Below are 17,144 nucleotides of genomic sequence, written 5' to 3'. Positions count from 1 at the left end.
GCATATATTCTCATAATAAGAAAATAAAATCATGTTCACTCTGCTTAAAGAAGATAATTAAACTAGCTGCCATCCACTTTTTGCTTACACCCCATATACTTGGTTCCAGTTCTTTTAATCTTTCTCTTTTTCTGTCCACCTACTCTCATTTTCCAATATTAACCATTCTGCATTTCAATATCAAATCTACTTCAGTCTGCTGGCTGCTCCCCTAGCCCCACTCCCCTCCAGCAACTCTCTGCTGGCTGATAACATCTTAAGGACAGATTATTTTTCATTGGGCCCATTGTAAGAAGTAGCCAGCTTATTGCATTACTGCAGAACACATTTCAGACTATACAATTGTAACAAATGAACAACTTGTCCTCTACAGACTCACCACAGGATCCAATTAAGTTACTAAATCTTTTACTCAGGTTTTCCAATTATTTTTTTTTTTAAATTATAGCATTTGGGCTGCCTGAAACGATTAAAAATGCTTTCATTTTTCATATATATGCATATATTTACATACATATGCATATTCCAAGCTAAAACAAAGTTATGACTCCGTGTAAGCAAAAGGAACAAATCTTTAAATTATACAGACATATGTAAAAGAGAATCAAAGAAGTACCTCTATGTTGTAAAAAAAAAAAAAAAATGAGGAAGAAAGGGAGAGAGAGAGGCATGTTGCTTCTTCTGAATATCTAGAATTTTAAGTTGTTATTATTTAAAATGAAAACATTGATCTGCAAGCCATTACAACAGGTGATCACTTCAGCAAAATCTATATTGCAATTTCAGCACATCTTTATTAGAACTCTTCCATTGTGGGTAAACAGCCACAAAAATAAATGCTGACTTAGAAAGTATAAATACAAATATTTAAACAAAAATGTTTGCAGCATTCATAGCGCAAGTTGTACCTGAACTGAAGGGCTCTGTGTATCTCTATATATTACATATGTGTTTATTATTTACTTCTATCTAACCATATACATATATTTATTTATAATTTGCCAAGTGCTATAAACAAGATACCTGAAACAAAGTATATAAAAAGCATTCTATTAACTGATTTTTTAAAATAAACAGCAATGCACATAAAATTAAATATCTTTTTTTTTTTTTTGCTGTATATCCACAAATACGTAAAAGATATCAGCTGAAAAGCCTATACTTTGTTTAAAGCTAGCATTTATTAAGTAGCTTACTCCTGGTAAAATTTGTCCACAAAGGGAAAAGAATTCTATTTCCATTTTTAGAGTAGTAGCAGTTCAAATTAGAGGAGCAGCTTAAATCTTAGTCTGGCCAGAAGAGCCGTTGAATTCCCTATAAATTGAATGGTCTTTTAAAAATTAGCTCTACTTAATAAAAGACACAAAAGTATCAAGATATATATGAATTTAGCCTATTTTTTATTTCTGTGTGTTCATAGTAAACATTTTTGTAAGTGACAAACACGGGCATATGACCACAGTATCACAATCAAGAAATTTTAAGACAACATTAACAATCACTCAAATTTATGCGGCATGTGCGCAACACAGGTTACATATTTGCAAGGTTTACCTATAAGTACAATAGGTATTAACATTTCACTACATTTAGAAAAAATAAAAGTGACCTGTTAGTGACCACATACATCAAAATATACACAACACGAACTGAAGGCAATCGTTAATTTTGTCCCCTTCCGATTCAATTGAATGGGCAGCGTTGCCAACTGAAAGGACTTTCCTTGTTTGTTTGTTTTAATACTTAGTATACCAAGTGCATTTTCTAGAATCCAATCTTTGGTCTAAAAGTAAACAAAAGGGGGGAAAAAAAGAGAGCTCTCTAAAGAAAATGACAAAACAAAAGATGGCCAAAATAATTTCTTGGGCACCTTTACTACGAATGCTTCTTAAATACAAATTACAGTTTAACAGTTTAAAAACTCTCCCCATAATTTAGGTTGTTCTCAAGGTCTGCGTCCACCGGAGAGATCCATGATAACTTATAATACTGCACACATGGAAATCTGGCGGCTCTCAGAGACAGACTCGTCAGGTTTGAATGAAATGGCAAAGCAGTCACTATTTAGATACACATTCTACTATAATTTTGACTTCCAAACCTTATATTCTACAGTGTCTTCTCCCCACATTGCACCTCGCTGACACTCCACACCTTGTTAGAATAATAAACAACCCTAAAGACTGAACGAACGTACAGAAACGGTAGGGGGGCTTCATAAAAAATACCTGGACTTATCTTTCATTATCATTTACAATGCAAATGTGTGTAAAACGTTCACTTACAGTCTGGTCCCAGGGACGTTAATGTATTAATGGGTTGGAAGAAGACCCCTGGTTTTGATGTGTGAAATAATCAGACAGTCCTCCGGACAGTCCCGTCGTAAAACTCGGCAAAGAGGGTCTTAAGGACTCGCAGGGCAGGGTGGAGGGGGCCTGCGGCGACGTGGAGGAGGAGGCGGCCCGGGCGCTCATGGACGTGCTGCTCTGCGAGGTCATGGACGGGTGCGGGACGTGGGGGAAAAAGTAACTGGTCTGGCCCGCCAGCAGGTTGACGGAGCAGGGGTTGAGGGAGTAGGTCCCGGAGCAGGGCACCGACAGGCCGCAGGGCACCGAGGCGGCCAGCGCGGCGGCCGTCAGGTGGTGCGTGGCGTAGGGCAGCTCGCCGTTCACCAGGCGGTCCACGCTCAGCCCGTTGGCCGAGGAGAAGGAGTGGTTGTTGCCCAGCGAGTTCTGAGTCAACACCGAGCTGTAGGGCATGGGGTGGCTGGGGTAGGCCGACGTGGTGCCGTTGTAGCTCAGGGTGCTGCTGGCGCGCGGGTGGTGCAGCGACAGGAAGGGCGACATGGGCCAGTAGAGGGAGCCTGCGCGGTCCATGAAGGTGAGGCCTGTGGAGGTGAGGCGCGCCCCGCGCTTGAAGGCCAGCTTGGCGCGCGAGGTGGTGGAGCGGCGGCGCAGCTTGCCGGTGGTGCCCCCGATGAACACGTCGTCGCTCGACGGGTCGAGCATCCAGTAGTTGCCCTTGCCCGGGTCGTCGTAGTGGCGCGGCACCTTCACGAAGCACTTGTTGAGCGACAGGTTGTGGCGGATGGAGTTCTGCCAGCCCTGCTTGTTCTCGCGGTAGTAGGGGAAGTTCTTCATGATGAACTCGTAGATGCCGTTGAGCGTCAGCCGCTTCTCGGGGCTCTGCCGGATGGCCATCATGATGAGCGCGTTGTAGCTGAAGGGCGGCTTCTCGTACTTGCCGTTCTTCTTGTCGCCCTCCTTGCCCCCCTCCCCGTCCTTGCCGCCCTCGCCCGCCCCCTTCTTCTCCTCCCCGCCGGCGGCGGCGCCCTTGTCCTTCTCGTCCGGCCCGACGGCCGCCAGCTCCCCGGGCCCCCCGCCGCCGCCGCCGCCGCCGCCCGGCTCGCCCTTGCCGCCGCCGCCGCCGCCGAGCGCGTCCACTTTGGCCCCGTCCAGGGCGGCGGCCGGGGGCGGCGGCGGCGGCGGCGGGGGCAGCAGCAGCTGCTGGGGGCCCTTGTCGTCGTCGGCGGCGGTGGCGGCGGCCGGGGCGCCCCGCGCCTGGGGGGGCTGCGGGGCCGGGGGCGGCGGCGGCTGCTGCTGGGGCGGCGGCTGCGGAGCGGGCGGAGGCGGGTGGTGGTGGTGGTGGTGGTGGTGGTGGTGGTGCGGGGGGTGGTGCGCGTTGTGGTGGCCGTGGCTGGCGTGGTGGTTGTCGTTCTGGACCGCCTCGGGCACCAGGCTGTTGATGCTGAACGAGGACTTGGGGATCATTTTCACCTCTTTCCTATCTCCCATGTCCAGCATCACCCAGGCGTCGGGGGGCGGCGGCGGCGGCGGCGTTGGTGCGGGAGCCGGGCAGCGGCGCAGGGCTGCGGGCGCCGAGCGGGGCGCGGGGGGCGCGGACGGCGGCGGCGGCACTGAGCGCTCCGGCAGCAGTGCAGTTGGACCGCAGGCTCGGGCGCTGGCAAGTCATGTAGCAAAAGCAGCAATCACCCCTCAGGAATTAGAAAAAAAGGGGGGGGGGGAGGAAAAAAAAAAGAAAGAAAGAGAAAAAAGAAACAACCACCGCCCCGGGGGTGAAGCTCCCTAGCTCCCAACTCCACTTCTTGGTCTCCCCCCCACCCCCCGCTCCCCCCCTGCTGCTTCCTCCTCCTCCTCCTCCTCGTCCTCCTCCTCCTCCTCTCGCCCTCCTCCTCCTCCTCCTGCTCCTTCTCCTCCTCCTCCTTTCTCAGCAGCAGTCACCGCAGCACCGCAGCAGCCCAAAGGGGGGGACAGGCGGGCGGCGGGCGGGCGCGTCCCGGAGCGGCCGCGGCGAGGCTGGGGAGACAGCGATCGAGGCGGCTATAGCCACAATTAATTTTCCGAGCTACAGGCGCACACTAGGGCTGTAAAAAAATTTTTGGTTTAACCTTTCCTACCGCTGGGCCAATCAGAGCCGGCGGCGTGCGGGAGCGTCTGTGTCGCCGTCCACCAATCGGAGGGGCCGGGCCCACCCACCCCCGCCCCGCCCGCCGGCTGCCGCCCCCTCGGGCGCTCACCGCCCCCTCAGCACGCGCGGGGCTCGGACCGGCGGAGCCGCGCAGGGATACTCCGGGGAGCAGGCGCGCCGCAGCCCGGCTCTGCACCCCGACACTCCCTGCGCCCCGCCGGCTCCTGTCCTGCGAACCCCCTCTCCTAGGGCAGACAGATAGCTCACACTGCCGGCGTCCTTCTTAGTGTATTGGGCCATTTGTGCTTGAGCGTCAATATTTGTCCTTATTGATTAAAGTTTGTATCCAATTTTATTTTTAAAAGCGGGGGTGGCGGTGGGGACGGAGAGGGTGGTGGAGGGAAGAGCGGGAGTGCAGGGAGAGGATGCACGCAGAATGCAGGAAATGGAGGAGGAAGAAGCCAGGCACTACTTTCCAGTCGGCCCTGCAGGCCCGGCGCTGGCGTTCTCAGCCCGCAGCAAAACTGTGCCCCGGGTCCAGCCGAGCTCTGCTCCCGGGACGCGGGAGGCCCACCCCGGCCTTGCGTGCCGAGGGCCGCCCCGAGGTTGGGGAGGCGGTCGGGAGAGGTCTGGACCCCTTGGGAGGAGGAGGAGGAGGAGGAAGTGGCGGGCTGCGCCGGGCCAAGCAGGGGTTACTTACTCGGTTCCAGAGGCCCGCGAGGCGGCGAGCTCCGGGCTGTGGCGCGGCGGGAAGCCGGGCCCGGGGCTGCGGCGGCGGGCAGGGGCGGCTCAATGGTGGGCGCCTTTGATGGCCTTCCGAAATGCAAGGTGCCCAGAGAGAACACAGTACCAAACAATCTTGAAATAAACCAGGTAACACATGCTCTCTATGTGTGTCTCTTCCTTTCCTTTCTCTCCGGTTCCGAGACCTTCGCTCGCGCGCGGGGTGACTCGGTGGTGTGCTCCTCACGGCTGCGGATTCTCCTCGGCTTCCAGTCAGATTGGAAAGCGAGCAGTCGCGAGCGATCACCTTGGAAATATTTTCATTTTGCTTGTTGACATTGGAGGGAAAATAAGAGTGGGCGTCTATTTTCTTTCCATTTTGTAAAAACGTGGCTATATTCACTCCCTCTTCAGTCCTCCCATTTCTCAAATGCTTTATTTCGTAAGGACTGCAGTCTTAAAATATCGGTATGCCGAAGTCAGCCCTTGCCCACCCTGAGTGCTGCAAGAAGGCGCGTAGGAGCCTTGGAAACGTGGATTGCACAATTCCAGCTTCTCGGGCTTTGGAACTGGGAAGGTTCAGTAGAAGGTTGAAGTGAGTGGGAAGATTGTGATTCGGGGGCTTTAAAAGGATCCCGTGGCCAGGGGCAGGGCTAAGGCCCAGCATTTCCCAGGGATTGGAATTTAGTGCGGAGCACACTGATCAAAGGCTGTTTCATCCCACATGGGCAGGAAACACAACATTTTACGAAAGATGTAGCCCAAGAGCACTAGGAGGTGGAGAAGCCTAAATGTAAAGCACCTCTCTGAAGGGAATCATAAAATATAAGCATTTGTTTGCTTTGATAAACTCAGATAAATGGGTTGACAGATTTGGTATCAAACAAAACAGATGAAGGAAAAATGGTTCCTATGAATGATATTAAATTATAAAGAAATACAGCAGATGAATACTCAAACTAATAGGGAACTCTTCCCAACCCCCAACTTGAGAGAAAGAGAGAGAGAGACAGAGACAGAGACAGAGACAGAGACAGAGACTTTTTGGAACAAAGTATTGCAAATTGGCAGGGAATGTAAATATAGATCTATTAGGAATGCCTTAAAGGACCTTTGACTATTAGGCTGACCTCAAATATACTTTCACTCTATGTGTATATGGCCTATGTACAGATAGCTTCTTATTTTACAGCAAACTATATTTGCATTTGGAAATTTCTAGCATTCCACAAACCAGCATTCATGCGTGTTGTGGCCACCAATGTTGATTTCTAAACTCAGTATATCTCAGCGCGGGGTGCCCGCGGGCTTTGCAAAGGCTGGAGAGGTCCAGGGCCTTACTCCTCTGTCTACTTCTCCTTCAACTCCAGTCCCGCCTCCTGCCTATTTCTACTTTCCTCAACTCTCTTTCCTGCCTCCTCCCCTCCTTCTCCCTCCTTCCCAGTTCGCTCCCCCCCCCCCACCTCTTCCCTCCTCCCTCCTTTCCTCTCCCTCTCTCCATTCCTCCACCTACTCCTCCTCATTTCTCCCCCACTGGCCCCCCTTCCTACCACCACTTATAATGGCACACAGGGCTCCCTCTGAGGTGGACTGCCCGGTACGTTTTCGTAGTCGGTCTAGCGTGAAATGATTCGGTGTAACCGGATTCTTGGGAAAGGACAGGTTACGTAAACATTTACTGATGTGGAGTAACTATACTATTTGTACTCTGATATGCAGGAAGGAAAGTGTTGATTAACACAGAAGAAAAAAAAGCGAAATTAGCTGATTGCATGCTCATAAGTGCAAGCTGTCATTGAACTGCTTTTAAAATAGACACAGCTGGGTGTTTGTGTTGAAAAATTTCTTGTGTTTTTGCTAATACTGAAATAAGCATGATTTTGTATACCAAACATTTTCAGATCATTAAAATTTGTAATCTGTGCTGGTTTTAAACACAAAGAAAAGAAACAGAATCATTTCGATGTAAAATTTGCTGATATTATATTAACTCAATCAGGTCTGTACAAATTGTGCATTGTGCCTCCTAAAATCTGTTTGATCAATTTAATACACAAAGTGCCAAACGTGGGTATTGTTTGTTAACATTGGACATTTTATTCAAATCTGAGCTCAGCAGCAAACTGGAGGAGCATTTCTTGAATACAACACCAGCTTGGGCTGATGAATTTTTAATGATTTAAGGTGTTTCTTAGGTCAAAGCTGAATGTGTGTTTAGTAATCTTGTGTAAGATTTTAGCAGGTGAAAATAAGTTTTTCTTCTATTTACTTTCAAGTAGCAAAAATTGGGGTTTGCTAATGAGAGCTGCAATAGTCTGATTTTGCATTCCAGGAGCTCATACTGACTGGGAAAATGTTATGCATGCAAACTAAGAATGTCTTATGTTACTTTAAGGATTATATGAATGTAAGTCTCTCAAATTAGCATGGTTTTATAGGACTGAATAAAATTGCTTTATATGTTAATATTAAAAGTCTGTTCTCCTAATGCAAAGGCTACTTGCAATTTTTGAGGATGTGAGGTTTATTTTAATAATTTTAATTTCACTATCAGACTAGGCATATAGATATAGATAGATAGCAGGCTTATTCCAGAAAGCATGCACTATTTGCTCAGCAGGCCATGTTTGTGTCAGCAATGGCTTCTCTTTAGAACTACTATCTGAAATGAAGGGGGAGGGGGCTCCTGGGCAGAGTATTGTGCAAGTTGAAAGTCTCTGGACAGGGCTTTGTATATCCTACTGGCCAATTTGGGTGCAAATTGGATTTGAAGGCCTGCTCATCTCTGCCTCAGGCCTCTTCCTGCAGCATATAAAGCCTTAGTTTCAACCCCCTCAGTCTCTGTGATTACCTTTAGAAGAAAGAGGACAACTAATAGTCTCAGACTGGAAACAAATTATTCATCATTCATTTTTTCTTATAATCAATTTAACCTTGACCTCTCACATGTATCGATCTACAAGTATATGTGTTAGCAAATAAAATCAAAACTCAGAGCAAATGTAATTTTTTGGACTTTATAATGGTAAATCTTCTTTGTCTACAGGCTTTAATTAGTGCACCATGCCTTGTAGATAGGCCTTGTAAAGTGTGAGCAATTCCAACAGGAAAAAAAAAAAAGTTTGGAAAATAGGTTAGCCCTTCTCAATTAGTAACAAGGGGTCCACAGCATAACTTCATCTTGAGTAGGCAATGGCATATTCATTTTCCAACTTGGCCCTCCTTGGGCCTGTTTTTCTCTTTTGTCTGTGGGTCCCTTGTTTTCTCCATGTTACCCAAGGTTAAAGAGAGTGGGTCACATTTACCTAACCTCTATCTACCTTCGGCTCCCTGGACGACGTGGCCTTGGATTGCTCCAGCGCCAAACTCCACCTGAAGCTCTTCCTTAGCGTACACGGGGAAGATTCCGACCCTGTGACTTTGGGAGCCAGCAGATTGCTTGCAGAGTCATCCAGGTATTTCCAGATATTCTGTAGCGAGCGAGCGAGGTCTGCCCTCGCCAGAGCCAAACGTCTGTAATCTTTTCCTAACAGCAGGTAATGGTGCTAACATTCCGTGATTAGAAGTTACTCTTTAGCGTGTTGTATCCTTGTTCTGTGGGTTTTGGTTACAGGTTATACGATTAGGTTTGCGAGAACAGTAGTGAACTAAACTTCCCAGTAAGAGGTCTTCACACCAGGGAAGTGTTACTTTTCTGCAGCAGCCCTGCCTCTTCACTCATTAGGGAGCTGCAGGTTGTCAGCTGCTGCTCTGAAGCCCGCACGCGCCCGCGCGCGCCCGCGCGCGCCCGTACCCTTAACGTTCTCGGGGGCGCGCACATGAGCATGGCTCGCGCATCAGAGGCATGCACACACGGCACTAAAACTAAATTAAGAAGCCGATGATTAAGACAAGCGTCTACTAGGCCTGTCATTTCAGCATCCTTCCATCATAACATTGTGGCACCGGCAATTTTGCTTGAGAACCTCGAGAGAAAAAAATCTAGGGGAGAGCCTCATATTTGAGAGTGGAAATGTTTAACTTGTACAAGCTGAGGAACCACTTTGGAAGTAAAAAAGTCCAAAAGTGAGTGGATGGGGGAGGGTGGGGGGATGAAGTAGGAGGAAGAGAAGAGGGAGGAGGAACGTGGTCTTCTCTGAAACCCTTGCCTTCTCCAGCCAAGGGTCTCTGACAATGCCAGAAATTCCAGGCTCTCTGAAGCCAAAGGCACATTCAGAGGGAGGGTCCGGTGATCTTTAGCAAAATGTACCAAGAAGCTTTATCTCAACATTAACTGAAGAAGAGTCAGGCTCAGAGAGATTACCACAAAACATTACCACCTGAGGACAGAGACCCTTTAGTCTCTCTGGACAGATTCTCAGTAGAATGTTCTGCACTCTCTGGTAAATAGACAGTTCCCACTGCCTTTCTCCTTTTTTCCTATATTTGCCAGCAGCTGGAGAACAGAGGGGTTGACAATTTGTAGGAATTGAAGCCCAAGTAATGTGATATCAGGCCTTTGCCACTTACAGATATGGTCCAGTTGAGAAAAATGTCCCCATATTACCTGTGCAACTGTATGCTAGAAAGCCAATTTCTAGTTTTTTTTTCTAGCTGTCCAGGGAAATGGCAAAGTCTGTCCTTCAAAAGGACAGGGAAAGCTCAAGAGAAAAGAGTTGGAGAAGTGGTCCTGAAGTAAAAATGGAAGCTAGGGCTCCGATGCTTAGAGCTAACTCTCCAGAAGGTAAAACTGTGCTACTTTGGGTTTTCCATCAGTGGGACACACACATAAACACACACACACACACACACACACACACACACACACACACACACACAGAGAGAGAGAGAGAGAGAGAGAGAGAGAGAGAGAGATTTCATAAATATTAAGCTGAAGCAAAAGGTACAGTCCTCAAAATGCTGGGCTCCTAAGCGCCAGTGCTCCAACTACCCCTCTCTGTTCCTAAATAGTTGGAACACCATTAACATTTCCAGTAGGAGCCTGAATCATCTACTTTGGGATTTGATATAAGACCCTTCCAGGAATGTGAACATAAAATTACATTGTTTTGAAGCACCTTTCCAAATGGTTCCCAGATTTCAGTTCTGACAGGGAACATGGAAAAATGTGACTCAGGCTGGACCTTGTGGTACCAAGCCTGTAACACCAGCTACTCAGGAGGCTGAGGCAAGGGTCCTGCAAGGGGGACTGCAGCCTGGGCAACTTAAGGAGACGCTGTTTCAAAATAAAAAGGCTTTGGGATGTAGTACAGTGATAACGGTGCCCCTAGGTTTGACCCCAGTACCATGACTTACACCACCATCCCAAATAAACAAATAAATAAATGGATGAATAAATAAATAAATGACTCAGTTGCAGCTCTTAGGCCATCAGCTCAGAACTAGTTCCATCTCAATAAATTATATGTATACACGCAGCACTACAGAGTCCAAGGTCTTGAGGTTGATAAATCTGATATAGGAAGTGATCGCAGCCTTTGAAAGTCTGGCAGAATGCGGAGAAAACCTGCCAGGAGAGTGGGAGTGAGCAAGTCAAGGGGCACAGAGTGAAGCCGCCATCCCCAAGCCTGCCTTAGCCCGTGAAGTCTCAGGAGAAAACGTTAACTATCTGCTAATCAAACACATGTGCGTCTTTTCTAAAAAGAAGGCGCAGACAAACCCATAGGCCAGTTTTCACTCCAGTGGACAATTCACACCCACCTGCCCCCGCCTCCACCCTGCAGCACCCTTTCCCCATCCACAGGACTCGACTTCCCGAGAATCAACTGGAGCAGCGTTCCCAAAGGATCCTGCTCTGCTCCCCGCCGTGCCCACCTCTTCGGGCAGTAGCTGTTATGGTACCCGGAGGACCAGCCTCGTGGAGGAGCCCGGGCTCAGAGCCTGCGCCGCTTCTGCTCGATCTTCCCGAGCTCACCCGGCGCTCCTTTGTCGTCCCTGCCTGCCAAGCGCAGGGGAGCCAGAGACAGGCCTTGCTTCTGTGTTTCCTCTCCAGATTCCCACTCATCTCTCCCCACCTCGCCCTCCCGCCTCCCGAAAAGGCAAACTTTTCAGCCTAGATGTCTCGTTTTTTGCACCTCAAACTGGAAGCGTGCACACACAGATCAATATTTTTGGCTTGTAGGTCATCTGCCACGGTGAACGCGGGATAAAAAAAGAAAGCGATAGGAGATTTTAAGCTTCTATAGCATTGATACAGAGCTAAGATCCGCGGGTGTGCCGGTGAAGCCAATTCCATACTCAGTTACATGTGAGGAGCACGGAATCCAGCGGTCCCATTGCCTTCCTGCCCTTTGGAAAGATGTGTGGGGAGAAGAGGGTCGGACAACCGAGCTAGGGTCAGCACAGCCAAGCATGAGGAGCGAGTCACGGTGATCCTGTAGCGCGCGCGCACACACACACTCACGCGCGCATACACACGCGCGCGCGCGCACATACAAACACACGCGACACCGCCTCTTTTTCAGATCACCAATAAAGGTGTGGGGATCATTTTTAATTATAAGAGTCCCAGACAGATTCCAGCTAACCGATTCTGTACCTTCCCTCTGGATTTAGGCATGCAGGAGAGAGAAGGCAATCTCGGAGAAGAGCGCTCGGTCCGCAAGTTTGGCTCCGGAGCGTGCGAAGCGTGAATCGCAGCGGCGAAGAGGGTTTCTTTCTTTCCCCTCCCTTTGCTTTTCTTCTGGAGCGTGAACTTGTTAGATAAGGCAGATGAGGCCTCGAGGAAAGGGAAACACAGAAACAGCTCAGCTCTGTTTCGCCCGGCACAGCCAGCCAGGCTGGAAGGCTGCAGCCGCGCGGTATTGGAGGTGTGGGCTCGGGGCTGGTTCCGATCTGGTCCATTTGGCACCTTTGCGCCGCCAACCGAGCTACAGGCTCCGGTGGCTGCCCGACTATCTACTTTTGGGCTCTAGCAGGAATATCTCCAAAAGCGGGAGATGGTCCCTCTACTCAGCTAAGAATATGCACACCCGCTCGCTGGGAATACAAAACTGGGCCCTAAGCTTTTCCATGAGGAAGTTCTAAGTCTAGACCATAACATAATCGGTGGGTGGGAGACACTGTGTTTTAAGGAGGTCTGGAATTACACATGAAACATTATTTTCCTAACTAATTAAAAGTAATTCTCCATCCCTATTCATATGCACAGACACGCTATTTATCACCCGCCCCTATTTGCTTAAAAAACTGCTTAGAGTATCCTTAGTGCACACCGCTCCATCTTCGTCCCCTCGAACGTTTGCAGCTGACGGTGCGGTTGGTGGAGATCAATTAGCAGTGGATTTTGCCCCAGGATTGCTCCCCAGGGCGAGCGAATGGAGCCAACTCATCTCCAGCGATTTTTTTCCCTGCTTATGTGTTTCCACGCCAGAGCTGCTGAAGTAGTTCAAAATCCCCAGCCTTGGTTTCACTTGATTTTGTTGTTGTGTTGTTATTGATAAATATTGGGTCATACACGAGCCACTTGTCAGAGCCTTTGGCTCCCGCAGCTGCAGCTCCTAGCGGGACGTTTGAATCTGGTCCTAGAAACTGCAAGGGTTTGTTGGGAAAGGAACTGCACAGTCCCTGCTCCTTCAGTGTTGGAGATGGTCCCTGCAGATTGTGGTCCCGTCTGCCTGGGGCACGTTTATTTCTTAAATTGTTCCTCTGTGTGAACCCTGGGTAGATGTATGTAACCCTTTAGAAAAAGAAAAGACTAAAATGCTCTTTAATAAAGGAAAGGAGGGGCGGCTATTGATCCCAGCCTTCCAGGTTTATCTGAAACCAAAAGAACACATAGGCAGACAGATAATTGTTGTAATTGCCAGGGTGTGGGGGATGAGACGGTAGGTAGAGCTTTGGGGGTTGTGTAATTGGAGTAATAGATACAGTTTATCTTTGGGCTGCGCAGTGTATATTCTTTCCCTTGGTACATGTTGCACATGAGCTGAACTTATGGTCTGCTTGCCTTGGCATGTTTGAAGCCCCAGACACCTAACAGTATCATTACAGGAAGGAGACAAAGCCCCAGAGACTTCAGGCAGGAGGTGACTGACTGCCTTGGGAGCCACTGGGGAGTTTATCTCAGGGTTGAACTTTTGGAGCCAGCTCATCTACCGTCAGACTCCCTTGCTGAGCAGGGCTCAGGACTTCCCCTGACTGAAGTGAGGGGTGGGGGCAAAAACAGCTGATTTTCGACATTTCCAAGAGACTCTTTCTATTTATCAGTGTTACCGAAGTGTACGTTACTGGAAAAACAACCAAACAAGCATAGAGCTGCAATTTTCAAGAAAATAAGATCCCCAAATATAAAAATAAAAAAGTAGCAGATAAGATGTATAATTCAATCAAATTACACAAAATTGCTTGAAAATCCAGAACAGTAGCAATCCATTATGCTTCTGTTTTATTAGTGACAAGCACAATTACTCTAAAATAAAGAACACTGGTGAATATATAATTGGCTGTAATCATGTTAGTGTTTGAATAAAAATGACGGGAACATTTAACACTTTGACAACAAAATGTTCAGAAATAACTTATTTATTCAAACAGTTTTTATTTTCCACCAAGTGAAGGAGAAACACAGTTTGCTTAGGAAAATCAATGACTTTTCCCTTCAATAAATAAATATCCAAAAGGGGAAAAAGCAGCCCCACACCTCTATATTATTACTATTATTATTTTTAACCAGCAAGAAGCTTAATCCTGGATTTGGAGTCAGCACTTCTCCCGGCGGCTGCTGGGCACCGAAGTCTGTCCCCTAGAGGAAGAACTCGGAAGCTCATCCCAGCTCAACCCTTCCTCCTGCGGTGACCTCGGGAATCAAAGTTAATATTCCTTTGCAAATTGCTCTCCAAACTGACTCCCCCACCCCACCCCCTCATATCCCCTTCCGCCCTACAACAGCGTCACAATATTTTCTTAGTAATTGCTGTGCGCAGCTGACAAAAGCGCCGAGTCTCCGGGAGCGCATTGCTCTCCCTGGAAAGCGCGAGGGCGCGCGGGGAAGCGGGCAGGGCGCGCGCAGTTGTGCAGACAATCCACCCTCATCCACCCTCATCCCCAGCTCCGGGGGCAGCCCGAGGCCAGGCTCCTCCGGTACGACCGCTGACCAGGGCAAGGCATCCCCGTTCTTTTAATTTTTATTATATTTTTTTAGGGCTTCCTTAGAGAAAACAGTGCTGGCGCGACCGTGAGCAAGTTAGCTCCACGCCGAGGTCCCGGCTTTATCTAAAGGGATCCGGGAGCTCAGTCGGTCGGTTTATTGTCCCAGAGGGGTGTGCTTGAAACACGGAGTTAAAGGCAGGAGGAGGCCCTGGTTTGTGGAGTTTCCCGGTGGCCAGGGGAGACCCTCACGGAAGAAGTCCCCGATTTTCACAGGGTCCTGAAGTTTTAGGAAACTTGTGCACGGGGCGGGGGGTGACCGAGTCCTCCAGGGACTCTGCGCCTTTTCGCGCTTTAGCCTGGTGGATCCCCGCGGGTTTTGAGGCAGAGGAAAGTCAGTCTCGCTGGTGGAGACGAGCAGGCGCGGAGGGGTGGAGGGGAAGCGAAGGTGACACGGAGAGAGACGAAAACCGCTCTGTGCGCGCAGCGCTGAGCTCCCAGCCGCGCTGCAGCCCGCGGCGCCCACACCCCGCAGGCTCCGGGCAGCTCCCTTCTGAGCCGCGCGTTCTCAGAATTTTGTTTTATTTGGTTTTAGGGCAGAAAAGCACACTTTTAAACTGAAGTTTTGTTGGAAAGACTAGGAAAGAGCTAGCGAGCTGACGTCCTTGTGCAAAAGGCAGTGTGCTAAAAAACTCTACTTAAACTGGCTTTTGTTTCTCCTGTCCCCCATCCGAGCTGTCTCAACTCTTCCCTCCTGTCCTCCTCTCTCCTTCTTTTCTTCCTTCCTTCTTTTTCTTTGATTTCTCACTTTTCCTTCTCTTCCTTTTTTCCTTCTCTCCCCCTCTGCCATCCTAACTGCAAGCAGAAGAGAAATGTTTGGGGCTGGAAATGTTTGGAGTTTTTTGGAGCCTGAATGCTGGCCAGCTCTTCGGCTCCGCACTGGGGTTTGAAGAAGACACGTGGGAAATGATTCTTCCTCCTCGCCTTCCCAAAGAGGAGCTGTGGATCAGGGACTAAGAAGCTGTTTGCTTGCTGTAGAAATTATTCTTAAAATAGTGAAAGTACTGTATATTTTAAAAACCACAAACTTCTCAAGCTGATGTTTCGCTGCGTGTGAGGCATGCCCCGAATTTACTCTGCCCCGCCTTGCCAAGAGCATAAGTCTACAGAAATGTTTCCTTTTGTTTTATGCAAAACTAGCGCTCCACTCTGCACTCCCAGGTCTGTCAGTCCTCTCCTGCATCATATTAACGGGCGATGTTAGCCATTCCCTACGTGTTTAGGCTGCTAATGTGGCCACTTCAACGCAACAAAAATGCTCATCTGTGGAGATTTTCCCAGGGCGAGGCGCGGTGTTGGCGTCTTTTTCTTTCTTTTAAAAGCTTTTCAGGGCACGTCCATGCCTCCCCCACCCCTTCTTTTCTGAGAAGGAAACTGGAAAAGAGGTCCACAACTTCCAGCCGGTGTGTGAAGCTCCCAGCTCTTTGCCCTGCCTGCCAATCCTGGGGGTGTGTGTGTGTGTGTGTGTGTGTGTGTGTGTGTGTGTGTGTGTACAGTTTTGCTTTTCCCTTGAAAGCAGGGAAGTCTGAACATCAGGCTAGCCCTTGGTTGCCTCCCTTAGAAAACGTGCCTTCATCTTTCTCTGTCATGTCTTCCTTTTCTCCTCACCAGCATCTGTGAAAGGGTTCCCTCAGGGCCACCCCTGTGATGTTCTCAGCCCCAGCCTTCTGGAGAGGAGTCTGTGAGTGAGGTCCCTTCCTGTTGACAGGGAAACTGGGTAGGGGACGCTGTCTACACGGGCTGCGTGGGTGTGTTGTGTACGTTTCTCCAATTTCAAAAACTTCACAGCGAGAACTTGGGCTTCTTGGCCTTTCTCTCCATAGTTCAGACACTCTGGAGGAAGCATATGCTGGGATTCAGATGGTGGCCTTTGTCAGTCTTCTTGCTCTTGTGAGTAAGTCTACCCAAGGAAGTAACGTGTGCTCCTGGTTCCTGTGTGTCCCTCTCCAAGGAGAAGGCCTGGCTGGGTAAACGACCAAGTCAAACCGACTTCATCTGTAATAACTGCTATCCGGCGGGCTTTCGTTTAAAGGACAATGAGAGTCTGCATTATTCACAACAAGAAGAGTTTTGCTTCTTAAAAGCTGGTGCCAAACAGACTTGGGAAGAGCTTTTCAATTCAGGCTTTACCGTTCTTTCCCTATGAATCTTCATGAAGTAAATTTGCGTTTTAGGTCTTTCTTTATTTGACAAGTAAGTGACCTTCAATCAATATATGAAATGCCAAATTGTTTGTACAAATGCCAGCCACACACACACACACACACACATACACACACACACACACACACACACACGCACACACCAAAAGCTTTAAGAATTTTGATAATACACTTTTTTTGTGAAAGGAAATAAAATTTCATTCAAACAGCAGCAGCGACATCTAGTGGACATAATGCTCAACTGTAGCGATGACAGTGGGACAGTTTAGGACGCAGCGTGCTTATGAGCAGTGGTTTTTATAAGAAAGTTCGGTTGTTTCACAGATTTTTTTTTTGCCATCAAAAAGTATTTATATATTTAAATTATAGTAATATTTTATAGAAGTAAGTTATATGACTCCCTCAGGTATGCACAGAAGGCAATTAAATTTTGTTAGAACATCCTTCCACTGCTTCAAATTCCATGTTAAGAAGTGGGCCACCGTGGGGCACAGAGACTACCTGGCAGGTGCGAGGCTCTGAGTTCGACTCGCAGGACCAAAGACCAAAAACAAGAAAGCTGGTTCTAACAACGATATGTGGGTTTTTCTTTGCTTCATTATTCTATAAATTAGCATCTGGGGCTAAGGTGGTTCAGTATTTGCCTCCCATGTGTGAGGCACAGTATTTCATACCAGCACAAAC

At 48.5% G+C, this 17,144-nt stretch overlaps 1 protein-coding gene across 1 annotated transcript; it reads right to left on the bottom strand.

Moving 5' to 3' along the window:
* Window positions 1–1,379: 1,379 nt before the first annotated feature.
* On the bottom strand, window positions 1,380–5,272 carry Foxg1 (forkhead box G1). Its single transcript, XM_063246353.1, has 2 exons — window positions 5,129–5,272; window positions 1,380–3,960 (listed from the first exon to the last, which is right to left on the bottom strand). Exon 2 carries the CDS (start codon window positions 3,801–3,803, stop codon window positions 2,304–2,306), a length of 1,500 nt encoding a protein of 499 aa, XP_063102423.1. The 5' UTR covers window positions 3,804–3,960; window positions 5,129–5,272; the 3' UTR covers window positions 1,380–2,303.
* Between the last annotated feature and the right edge of the window lie 11,872 nt (window positions 5,273–17,144).

Source organism: Cavia porcellus, unplaced genomic scaffold (genome assembly GCF_034190915.1).
Source record: "Cavia porcellus strain 051 isolate PalLab524CR breed Dunkin Hartley unplaced genomic scaffold, mCavPor4.1 scaffold_1, whole genome shotgun sequence".
NCBI classification, from domain to species: Eukaryota; Metazoa; Chordata; class Mammalia; order Rodentia; family Caviidae; genus Cavia; species Cavia porcellus.
Note: the sequence above shows the minus strand (reverse complement) of the source record. Positions and strands in the feature narration are given on the sequence as shown.